The 13,141-nt window shown below is 48.9% G+C and overlaps 1 protein-coding gene across 1 annotated transcript in view; it reads right to left on the bottom strand.

The window, feature by feature from the left end:
- The window catches only part of arhgap27l (Rho GTPase activating protein 27, like), a 108,670-nt gene that overhangs the window by 30,681 nt on the left and 64,848 nt on the right, over positions 1-13,141 (bottom strand). Inside the window, exons 5-11 of the mRNA XM_056287552.1 lie at positions 9,580-9,747; positions 8,064-8,141; positions 6,721-6,870; positions 5,649-5,729; positions 5,117-5,266; positions 4,939-5,022; positions 6-73 (exon numbers count right to left, since the gene is read on the bottom strand). Of these exons, the coding sequence (XP_056143527.1) occupies positions 6-73; positions 4,939-5,022; positions 5,117-5,266; positions 5,649-5,729; positions 6,721-6,870; positions 8,064-8,141; positions 9,580-9,747 (779 nt within the window). The remainder of the gene's footprint in view (positions 1-5; positions 74-4,938; positions 5,023-5,116; positions 5,267-5,648; positions 5,730-6,720; positions 6,871-8,063; positions 8,142-9,579; positions 9,748-13,141) is intronic.

Genomic DNA, 13,141 nt, shown 5'->3' on the forward strand with positions numbered 1-13,141 from the left:
TTCACCTGATCCGTTTGCCATTATCGGCTACTTTGGTTTTGTTGAGGATTCCCGCTTTCTCCAGCAGATGGCTCTAGAGACAAACAGATACAAAGATAGAGACAAAAAGAGAGTGAAACAGACAGGTACAAAGAGAGACATGATATTAGCGTCACAAAGTCTTTAACGTTTTAGCTTCCAGTAATATAATGTGAGAAACTTTCAGATGAAAATAGAGTGGTGAAAAAGATCAAACCTGTTCAGGTAGTCAGCAAAAAACAAGCAAACGGACACATTAAGACATAAACAGGTGAAGACACAGACAGGTGAAGACATAGACAGGTGAAGACACAGACAGTTAAAGAAAAAGAAGGGTAAAGACAGGCACAAAAATTTTACAATTACAATGCTACAATTTCATTTAGCAGACACTTTTATCCAAAGTGACGTACATCTGGGGAGTTAATACAACACAAGCAAGGATCTAGTCAGGAGACAACAACACAAGCAAGGATCTAGTCAGGAGACAGCAACACAAGCAAGGATCTAGTCAGGACACAACAACACAACTAAGGATCTAGTCAGGAGACAGCAACACAAGTAAGGATCTAGTCAGGAGACAACAACACAAGCAAGGATCTAGTCAGGAGACAGCAACACAAGCAAGGATCTAGTCAGGAGACAACAACACAAGCAAGGATCTAGTCAGGAGACAGCAACACAAGCAAGGATCTAGTCAGGAGACAACAACACAAGCAAGGATCCAGTCAGGAGACAACAACACAAGCAAGGATCTAGTCAGGAGATAACAACACAATCAAGGATCTAGTCAGGAGACAACAACACAAGCAAGGATCCAGCCAGGAGACAACACAAACTAGGATCTAGACAGGAGACAACAACACAAGCAAGGGTCTAGCCAGGAGACAACACAAGCAAGGATCTAGTCAGGAGACAACAACACAAGCAAGGATCTAGTCAGGAGACAACACAAGTGAGGATCTAGCCAGGAGACAACAACAAAAGGATCTAGTCAGGAGACAACAACACAAGCAAGGATCTAGTCAGGAGACAACAAGACAAGTAAGGATCTAGTCAGGAGACAGCAACACAAGCAAGGATCTAGTCAGGAGACAACAAGACAAACAAGGATCTAGTCAGGAGACAACAAGACAAGTAAGGATCTAGTTAGGGGACAAAAACACAAGCAAGGCTCTAGTCAGGAGACAACAACACAAGCAAGGATCTAGTCAGGACACAACAACACAACTAAGGATCTAGTCAGGAGACAGCAACACAAGTAAGGATCTAGTCAGGAGACAACAACACAAGCAAGGATCTAGTTTCCATCCTTCCATTTCCATCCTTTTCACAAAATCGACCACCATCTGTCCTTCCACATTTCTCTCCTTGACTCCATACCTACCCATCACCTCCTCATCACCCCTGTTCCCTTCACCAACACGTCCATTGAAGTCCGCTCCAATCACCACTCTCCTCCTTGGGTACCCTCTCCATCACGTCATCCAACTCACTCCAGAATCCTTCTTTCTCTCACAACCAACTTGCGGGGCATATGCGCTGATAACATTCAGCAATACACCTTCGATGTCCAGCTTCATACTCATCACTCTGTCTGACACCCTCTTCACCTCCAGCACACTCGTGACATACTCTTCCTTCAGAATTACCCCTACCCCATTTCTCCTCCCATCCGCACCATGGTAGAAGAGTTTGAACCCACCTCCAATGCTCCTGGCCTTACTCCCCTTCCACACACAGTATACCTACCTTTCTTCTCTCCATCATACTAGCCAGCTCTCTCCCTCTACCAGTCATAGTGCCAACATTCTAAGTTCCAACTCTCACCACCACACTCCTACCCTTCCTCCTCTCCCACTGTCTCTGGATATGCCTTCCCCCTCTCCTTCTCCTTCGCCCAACACTAGCATAGTTTCCACCGGCACCCTGCTGGTTAACAGTACCGGTGGAGAGGATTGGTAACCCGGGCCTCGACCGATCCAGTATGGAAATCTGATTTATGATCTGCATATTTGACATGCGGATCATAAAACATGTGTCTTTGATGGTGGGAGGAATCCGGAGCTCCCAGAGGAAACATTACATTACATTACCCAAAGGAGTTGAATCAAGTGCAACTGGACTTGGTATATATATACATATATAGGTATATATAGTCCAGTTGCACTTGATTAAACTCCTTTGGATAACCATGACCTGGATGAATGAGAACATTCACAGATACATTACATTACAGTCATTTAGCTGACGCTTTTATCCAAAGCAACTTACAAAAACTGCATTTAACGTAGGAAATCAGGAGAACTACTAGTCATCAGAGGTCATAAGTGCATCTAAACAAGCATCTAAGAGCAAAACCAGTGCTAAAGTAAAAGTGCAAGAAAGAGATTCTTTTTTTAAATGAGTGAACAATAAGTGCTAAGAGCAAGTAACAGGGTAGTAGTTCTTCAATGGTGATGGTCAGGTCTCGGTGTGGGCAACCTTTCCCCAGGAGGAACATCAGCTCTGTCTTGTTCAGATTGAGCTTCAGGTGATGTGTCGCCATCCATTTCGAAATGCCAGTCAAGCACACAGCAATGTGTGTCTCTACTTGTGTGTCAGAGGGAGGGAAGGACAAGATCAGCTGGGTGTCATCAGCATAACAATGGTATGAGAAGTCATGCGAGCGAATAACAGAACCCAGGGATGTCGTGTACAGGGAGAACAGGAGAGGACCCAGAACCGAACCTTGTGGAATGCCTGTAGTCAGTCTGCAAGGCTCCGACAAAGATCCCCTCCATGTCATCTGGTAGGAGCGAGCCGTCAGGTAGGTTGCAAACATTGAGAGTGCAGGGCCTGTGACACCCAGCCCCTTGAGGGTAGAGAGGAGGATCTGGTGGTTCACTGTGTCGAATGCAACTGACAGGTCCAGGAGTATCAAGACAGAGGAGAGAGAGTTTGCTCTCGCAGCATGCAGTGATTCTGTCACTGCAAGGAGGGCCATCTCTGTCGAGTGACCCACCTTGAACCCAGACTGGTTGGGGTCCAGGAGGTTGTTCTGGTGGAGGTACAAAGAAAGTTGGTTGAAGACAGTAAGTTCAAGAGTTTCAGATAGAAAGGGTAGAAGGGAAACCGGTCTGTAGTTTTTGATGTCAGAGGGGTTAAGTGATGGTTTCTTGAGAAGGGGGGTGACTCTAGCTGTCTTGAAGGCAGATGGAAAGCATCCTGCCTGGAGGGAGGTGTTGATGAGGTGGGTTAGAAAGGGAAGCAGTTCAGGTGCTATAGACTGAAGAAGATGGGAGGGGACTGGGTCAAGGGAGCATGTGGTGGGGCGACTGGATGTGATGAGGTTGAGGACCTCGTCGGGGGAGAGGGGAGCGAGGTGGGATAGGGTGGGACGTGGAGAGGTGAGGGAGGGTGCAGAGGATGGGCTAGTGCAAGGAGCGCTAAACAGGTGGTGAGAAAAGGAGGATATGATGTTTTTTACCTTCTTGTCAAAGAAGTTAGCGAGGTCATCTGGGAGAAGGGAGGAAGCAGGAGGAGGAGGTGTGGGTTGAAGAAGTGTAGAGAAGGTTTCAAAGAGTTTCTTAGGATTAGAGGCAGAGGATAGGATTTTAGAGCGATAGAAGGCAGCCTTAGCAGCAGAAAGAGAGGAGGAGAAAGTGGAAAGAAGAGATTGGAAGTTGAGAAGGTCCTTTGGGAGTTTGCCTTTTCTCCATTTGCGCTCTGCCACTCTCAGTCTCCGTCTGTCAGTACGTACTGAGTCGGTCAGCCAAGGGGCAGGTGGAGTTGGGCGTGCAGGCCTGGAGGTGAGAGGACAGAGATTGTCCAGAGAAGAGGAAATGGTAGAGAGATGAATATCGGTAGCAGTGTCAGGTGGTAAGAGAGAGAAAGATTCAGGTGTAAGGAGGATAGAGGTAACAGAGGAAGAAAGATCAGTGGTGGAGAGAGTGGAGGTGCCTACAGGTGTAAACCATGTGGGTAGGGGGAGGGGCTGAGAGGGGAAAAGAGAGGGAGAGAGAGTAGGACATGAAATAGTGGTCAGAGAGCTGGAGGGGAGTAACAGAGAGATGGGAAATAGGACAGTGTCTAGTAAAGATAAGGTCCAGCTGGTTGCCAGCCTTGTGGATAGGAGGAGAGGGTGAGAGGTGAAGGTCAAAGGAGGAGAGGAAAGAGAGAAGAGGATCTAGCTTTTCAGTGTGGATGCTGAAGCCACCGAGAAGGATAAGTGCAGAGTCATCAACAGGGAAGTGTGAGACAAGTGTGAGACAAGTGTGTCAAGCTCCTCCAGAAACTCACCAAGGGGGCCTGGTGGGCGGTACACAACCAGGATGGTGAGTTTGACTGGATAAGAGACAGTAACAGCATGAAATTCAAAAGAGGGCAGAGAAAACTGTGGAATGGAAACAAGAGAGTATTTCCATTTCAGGGAGATTAGCAGGCCAGTACCACCACCTCGCCTCCCAGCTCTGGGAGTGTGAGAAAAAGAGTACACATCAGACAGAGCTGCGGGTGTGGTAGTGTTTTCTGGCATGATCCAGGTCTCAGTTAGAGCAAGGAAGTTGAGGGAGAACAAGGATGCGTAGCCTGAAATAAACCCAGCTTTCGGCACCGCGGACTGGAAATTCCAGAGCCCTCTCATCACCACTTGCTCAACGTGAGTGGAGAGAGTGGGATAGATGAGATTGGTAGGGTCACGCAGACGCGGGAAGAACCTGCAAACTCCACACAGATAGGACCTTGGATGGCCTGGGGTTTGAACCCAGGACCTTCTTGCTGTGAGGTAACAGTGCTAACCACTGAGCCACTGTGCTTTCAGATAAGTCACCATAAACACTGTGTCCAGATGAGGTGATTCAGCGTTCTGTGATGTGCTGCCAGAGAGAATAGAAACAGAGATAGTAGCGCCCCCTGTGAGTTCAGAGTGCTGATACTCACAGGGGGCGAGGTGTGGTGAGCGGTGCCTGTGCTGGAGGTGTCACTGTGGTCTGAGCCACTCCTCCTATGGCTGAGATCACACCTCTGTAACACATACACACAAATATAGATTTCCATGTTGAATCAGAAATCGTCTCCGTAGACCTCCATCGACTGCGTCATTAAATGAAGTGTTTACCTCTCTCCCTCTCTCCCCATCTGTCAAGTTGTCATCGGGAGGCGGGGCCATGCTGTGTCTCCACCCCTTGACTTGCACCGTGATTCCCTCCGGATCCACTCCATTACCCATGAGCCTCTGGGGCTGCAGGCTGCCAGGGGCTGATGGGAGCTGAGAGGAATGGAGACAGGACAGTTACATAAGAATCTCTGTCTGCCTGTCTGTCTGTCTGCCTGCCTGTCTGTCTACCTTCCTGTCTGCCTGCCTGCCTGTCTGTTTGACTGCCTGCCTGTCTGTCTGTCTGTCTGTCTGTCTGTCTGTCTGCCCGTCTGTCTGTCTGTCCGTCTGTCTGTCTGTCTGTCTGTTTGACTGCCTGCCTGCCTGCCTGCCTGCCTGTCTGTCTGCCTGCCTGCCTGCCTGCCTGCCTGCCTGTCTGTCTGACTGTCTGTCTACCTGCCTGTCTGCCTGCCTGTTTGTCTGTCTGTCCTCCTGTCCTCCTGTCTGCCTGTCTGTCTGTCTGTCTGTCTGTCTGTTTATACCAGTATATATTTACCTTTGGTAAAGTCCACTGGGATTTGGTTCCATCTCTCATGTAGAAATAAAACTTCCCTCTGTCATCTTCACACCTGACCCACTACACACACACACACACACACACACACACACATGTACACACACAAACAATCCTAGTTTGTCAACAGTTATGTCAGTGGTATATAGTACTAGTCAGACTACTATTAAATAGTAAATAGACTGCATTTGGGGGGGGGGGGTTCCTGAGACAGGAACCTCCAGAACCTCTCTCACGGCCCACATTTGGCCTTGAATGACGGCGTTGACTCAGGGTGAATGTGGCTGCCTCAACTCAACAACACTTGGGCCAAATTTGGGCCACATCTGGCCTAAATAGTATTTACTGTAACCCAACGTGGACGTGGACAAGCTTCTCGGCATCGATAGGAGTGAGGGTGGGGCAGAGTTTGGTGATGTTTTTAAGGTGGTAAAATGAGGTCTTGCAGAGATGTTTAATGTGAGGGTCAAAGGTTAGGGAGGGGTCAAACTTGATACTGAAGATGGTGATTGAGGAGGACAGAGATGGTTTGGCCAACAATGGTGAGGGGGGTTGTGGGAGAAAGACTAAGCTGGTGAGAAGGGTTTAGGCTTTGCTGCTGTTCAGCTGAACCAAGTTGTGCTGGTAATAGCTGTAGTAGTAGGTGCGTACATAGCGGATAGTAGTAGGTAGTAAATTTGTAGTAGTAGTCGAAGTAGTAAACAGTAGTGTCCCCCCCCCCCCATTTTATCTGGCCAATTACTCCACTCCTCCGAGCCATCCCGGTTGCTGCTCCACCCCCCCCCCCTCTGCTGATCCGGGGAGGGCTGCAGACTACCACATGCCTCCTCCCATACATGTGGAGTCACCAGCCGCTTCTCTTCACCTGAAAGTGAGGATTTTCACCGGGGGGACGTAGCGCGTGGGAGGATCATGCTATTCCCCCCAGTTACCCCTCCCCCCCGAACAGGCGTCCTGGCCAACCAGAAGAGGCGCTGGGACGCCCCACCAAGCTATCCGGACGCCTGTAAACAGTAGTTTTTGAAGTAGTCGAAGTAGTAGGTAGTAGTTGTACCTGTTCCTGGGAGTGAGGGGAGGTGTAAACAGTTTTTCCGTCTGCATCTTTGGAGCATGTCCAGCCAGCAGGAGTAGTGAGTATACTGGGTATACTGGGTAAACTGGAGTCCAGCTGGGCTCTGGGGATTAGACCAGTATGCTTCCCCTGCTGAGGAAACCGCCAATCAGAGACCACATTACAATCAATATCATCACAAATAAAACTGTGATCCTTATATGATAATTCCGTGTGATGACAACACACCATCATGTCCATCACAGTCACTACAGATAACATGCCTGTCAACCAGAACACACACGACACAGAACACACGCATGATACAGAACACACATGATACAGAACACGTATGATACAGAACACGCATGATACAGAACATACATGATACAGAACACGCATGATACAGAACATACATGATACATAACATGCATGATACAGAACACACATGATACAGAACACGTATGATACAGAACACGCATGATACAGAACATACATGATACAGAACACGCATGATACAGAACATACATGATACATAACATGCATGATACAGAACACACACGACACAGAACACACGCATGATACAGAACACACATGATACAGAACACGTATGATACAGAACACGCATGATACAGAACATGCATGATACATAACATGCATGATACAGAACACACATGATACAGACCATGCATGATACAGAACATGCATGATACATAACATGCATGATACAGAACACACATGATACAGAACATGCATGATACAGAACACGCATGATACAGAACACGCATGATACAGAACACGCATGATACAGACCATGCATGATACAGAACACACATGATACAGAACACACATGATACAGAACATGCATGATACATAACATGCATGATACAGAACACACATGATACAGAACACGCATGATACAGAACACGCATGATACAGACCATGCATGATACATAACATGCATGATACAGAACACACATGATACAGAACACACATGACACAGAACACGTATGATACAGAACACACATGACACAGAACACGTATGATACAGAACACACATGACACAGAACACACATGACACAGAACACACATGATACAGAACACACATGACACGGAACACGCATGATACAGAACACACATGACACAGAACACGTATGATACAGAACACACATGACACAGAACACATATGATACAGAACACACATGACACAGAACACACATGATACAGAACACACATGACACGGAACACATATGATACAGTATGAATGTATGATGACACATATCACACTATATTTATCATCACGTGACAGAAAATATAACATCTTGTGTGTGTGTGTGTGTGTGTACCTGTGGTTGGGCATTTGTGCTGAAGGTGTGGGGTGAGTTCTCCTCCTCTGTAGGGTAGTCTTCCTTCGGCAGGGGCGGCTGCAGGGAGTGTCAATCAAACTCTTTATGTCTTAAAGAAAGTTTTCCAATTCTACTGATGTTTTCTACTCTGTTTCTACTGACATGCTTTCATGTGTTCTACCTAGTGATGCACGAGTCGACCCGCAACCCTCGCGGGTCCCGCGGGTTGGATGGGTTCAGTTGAGATTACTACAAAATATCACGTGTTTGGGCGGGCGGGTCAGAAAGCGACAAAGTAGCAATCTGAATAAGATAAATAACTTAAAGAAACATTGTGTGTAATAGACTAGTATGTGTAATACTAGTGACCTTTGACCTCCTCACTGCTGTGCTGCTGCTAGTGGTCAGTATGATACTACTACTAGTACTACTACTACTACTACTTTTGGCTGCTCCCATTAGGGGGCGCCACAGCAGATCATCCATTTCCATCTCTTCCTGTCCTCTGCATCTTCCTCTGTCACACCAGCCACCTGCATGTCCTCCCTCACCACCTCCATAAACCTCCTCTTTGGCCTTCCTCTTCTCCTCTTCCCTGGCAGCTCCATATTCAGCATCCTTCTCCCAGTATACCCAGCATCTCTCCTCCACACATGTCCAAACCATCTCAGTCTTGCCTCTCTTGCTTTGTCTTCAAACCATCCAACCTGAGCTGTCCCTCTAATACAATCGTTCCTAATCCTGTCCTTCTTCATCACTCCCAATGAAAATCTTATCATCTTCATCTCTGCCACCTCCAGCTCCACCTCCTGTCTTTTCATCAGTGCCACTGTCTCCAAACCATACAACATAGCTGGTCTCACTACCATCTTGTAAACCTTCCCTTTAACTCTTGCTGGTACCCTTCTGTCACACATCAATCCTGACACTCTTCTCCACCCACTCCACCCTGCCTGCACTCTCTTCTTCACCTCTCTTCTGCACTCCCCGTTACTTTGGACAGTTGACCCCAAATATTTAAACTCCTATACCTTCATCACCTCCACTCCTTGCATCCTCACCATTCCACTGTCCTCCCTCTCATTCACACATAGGTATTCCGTCTGGCTCCTACTGACGTTCATTCCTCTTCTCTCCAGTGCATACCTCCACCTCTCCAGGCTCTCCTCCACCTGCACCCTACTCTCCCTACAGATCACAACGTCATCCAACAACATCATAGTCCACGCAGACTCCTGCCTGTCAACCTGTCCATCACCAGTGTAAACCAGAAAGGGCTCAGAGCTGTGGTCAGAGAGTGGTCAGTCTGATAACTGACTGTTATTCTAATCTTATTTATGCTCTGCATGTTTACGCCATCCATGGAAACAGATGATCCGCTGCGGTGACCCTGACAGGAGCAGCCACACTAGCTACTACTACTACCAAAAGTAGTAGTAGTAGTAGTAGTAGTAGATTGTAATCTAGTTCCCTCTGTAGGTGTCTCCATGATGTGGGGATGGTTAATAAATCTTACCGGCCTGTCTTCTGGTTCTTGGGGTGTGGGGCTGTGTGCGGCTCTAGAGTTCAGGGAGGAGGCGGAGAGTGGCTCAGGTGATTCCCAGCTGGTGGCTCCTGATCTGGGGTTGTAGTAATAAGGCCTCCCTGTTGCTTCATCCAGCAGCTGTTCCCAACCACAAGAACCCTGATGGGAGGAAGGAACAGCAGGAACACATGAGATGACCAGACAGCAGTAAGCACAGTGTCATGAAACAGCGCCCCCTCTGAGCACAGCAGTTTAAAGTTACAACCCTAGAGATCTACAAACACACACGTCCTTTATGATGATTCATCTCTGGTGTATTAGACGTGGTGATCCTTAACTCCTTCAGCAGTATGTCCCAGTACCACAACACCCAGTGCTCCACTTGAAGCCCATGTGATCCTACACATGCAGGTCACACCTTCAGAGAGGTGCACAGATTGGTAGCAGCAAGACAATCCAACACTGGCACGAGTATTTCGCAGAAACTGATCAATAATGTCGTCTGATACCGTAATATTGAGCAACACATCAAACCATATCCCACATTCTTTTTTTGGGGGGAGGGGGGATTTTTCCCCAATTTCTCTCAATTGTACTTGGCCAGTTACCCCACTCTTCTTAGCCATCCCGGACTCTGCTCCACCCCTCTGCTGATCCAGGGAGGGCTGCAGATGCCTCCTCCCATTCATGTGGAGTCACCAGCCGCTTCTTTTCACCTGACAGTGAGGAGTTTCACCAGGGAGACATAGCATGTGGGAGGATCACGCTACTCCCCCCCGTTCCCCCTCCCCCCTGAGCAGGCGCCCCGACTGACCAGAGGAGGCACTAGTGCAGCGACCAGGACACATACCCACATCTGGCTTCCCAGCCACAGACACAGCCAATTGTGTCTGTACGGACGTCCGACCAAGCCAGAGGTAAAACGGGGATTCGAACCGGCGATCCCCGTGTTGGTAGGCAACGGAATAGACCACCACACTACCCGGACGGCCCATATCCCAAATTCAATTAAACCTAATTACATGTTAGGTACTATTTAGGTAAGTATTTTGGCATCCATCCCGTTTGCATTCAATATGCAAATGGTTTCGTTTGTTCTTCTTCTTCTACTTCTTCCTCTTCTTCTTCTTTGGTTTTTGTAGCAGACTAAACACATTTCCTGTGTGGGCTCCACTACATGTGAATACCTGAAGAGATTTGGACCCTGCCAGCACTGATGGAAAATAACACAATTAGGGCGTCTGGGTGGCGTGGTGGTCTATTTCGTTGTCTACCAACACGGGGATCGCCGGTTCAAATCCCCGTGTTACCTCCGGCTTGGTCGGGCGTCCCTACAGACACAATTGGCCGTGTCTGTGGGTGGGAAGCCAGGTGTGGGTATGTGTCCTGGTCGCTGCAGTAGCGCCTCCTCTGGTCAGTCAGGGCACCTGTTCGGGGGGAGGGGGAACTGGGGGGAATAGCGTGATCCTCCCACGTGCTACGCCCCCCTGGCGAAACTCCTCACCGTCAGGTGAAGAGAAGCGGCTGGTGACTCCACATGTATGGGAGGAGGCATGTGGTAGTCTGCAGCCCTCCCCGGATCAGCAGAGGGGGTGGAGCAGAGACCAGGACAGCTCGGAAGAGTGGGCCCAGACAGCAAAATTGCTGTGGCCCGGACCAGTCCCACACCCGACACTTTCATCCGGCCCTCATACTGCGTGGAATGATGGCACATGTGTGTGTGTGTGTGGGGGGGTAATTGACTGAGTACAACTGGGGAGAAAAAAAAGAAGGGGAAGGGGGGTTACAAATAACACAATTTCACAATGCTGGTACGTTGAATGACTTGCTGCAAGCAGGAAACAGAATCAACGATGACACGTTTAACATGGACATGCTACGCAGCAGTTTCAGAGAACAGAATGGACGCCCTGGTCACGGTTGCTCATGTAGTTGTCCATTGTAATGGTCTGACAAAAATACAAGACTACAGGTAGAAGAGGAGGAGGAGGAGACGGCACCAAATGACAGAAAAGAGCAAAATAAAAAGGTTTCAGAGAGAAAGACCAGACTTACTCTGAAACCAACAAGAGAGAGAGAGAGAGAGAGAGAGAGAGAGAGAGAGAGAGAGAGAGAGAGAGAGAGAGAGAGAGAAGAACAAGCTGCGGTGGAGAAGGTCCCATGCAGGTGTATTCATGCATCATTCTTTACTTGCTGTTTGTTTTTATTGCTGTGCGGACCGGAGGGTGCGCTGCAATCATCGGGGCATCGCACTGCTCAACCTCCCACGGAAAGTCTCCTCTAGGGTGCTGGAAAGGAGGCTCTGACCGATTGTCGAACCTCGGATCCAGGAGTAACAATGCGGATTCCGTCCTGGCGGTGGAACAACAGACCAAGTCTTGACCCTTGCGCCGTGCGTGGCGTCATTGTGTGCGTGTTGAAACGCGGGTTTTGACTGCGTGCTGTTCAGCCAACACGGCCAACAAGCGGCGCTGTTTAGCTCCACGGCCACACTAGCTAGCTTCTGAAGAAGATCTCAGGTTGAGACTCGAGTGTCCTTAGGGAGTGATGGAGTCTGAGAGTGCTTGGACACAGCGCCTTCCCGAAGTGTCCTTAGGGAGTGATGGAGTCTGAGAGTGCTTGGACACAGCGCCTTCCCGAAGTGTCCTTATGGAGTGATGGAGTCTGAGAGTGCTTGGACACAGCGCCTTCCCGAAGTGTCCTTAGGGAGTGATGGAGTCTGAGAGTGCTTGGACACAGCGCCTTCCCGAAGTGTCCTTAGGGAGTGATGGAGTCTGAGAGTGCTTGGACACAGCGCCTTCCCGAAGTGTCCTTAGGGAGTGATGGAGTCTGAGAGTGCTTGGACACAGCGCCTTCCCGAAGTGTCCTTAGGGAGTGATGAAGTCTGAGAGTGCTTGGACACAGCGCCTTCCCGAAGTGTCCTTAGGGAGTGATGGAGTCTGAGAGTGCTTGGACACAGCGCCTTCCCGAAGTGTCCTTAGGGAGTGATGGAGTCTGAGAGTGCTTGGACACAGCGCCTTCCCGAAGTGTCCTTATGGAGTGATGGAGTCTGAGAGTGCTTGGACACAGCGCCTTCCCGAAGTGTCCTTAGGGAGTGATGGAGTCTGAGAGTGCTTGGACACAGCGCCTTCCCGAAGCCGAATGACAGAAGACTGGTGGTTGCAGAGGGACACGACGTGTGTTTTTGTCCACGCGGCCGTGTCTCGGCCCCATCTCACCCGTTCATGTTACGTTCTGCTCACCCGCACTCGTGGCGGAGGACGCTCACACGTGAAGGCACAATCAAAGAGATGGAGATGACGTGAACCCCCTGTCAGCCCCTCTAGTGGCCATTAGAAGTACAGCTCTTTAAACCCCACATGGCCAAAGTGGTGAAACGAGAGACAAACAGACCTACATTCCTGTCTTTAGAGCCCCTGCTCTTGTTAACAGAGCTAAGACTGACAATACTACCACTACTACCACTACTACTATTCTACACCACCACTACTACTGCTACTACGACATTACGACTACATTACTACATTACTAGCACTACAAACAATCTTGCACT

Source organism: Lampris incognitus, chromosome 10 (genome assembly GCF_029633865.1).
Source record: "Lampris incognitus isolate fLamInc1 chromosome 10, fLamInc1.hap2, whole genome shotgun sequence".
Classification (NCBI taxonomy): Eukaryota; Metazoa; Chordata; class Actinopteri; order Lampriformes; family Lampridae; genus Lampris; species Lampris incognitus.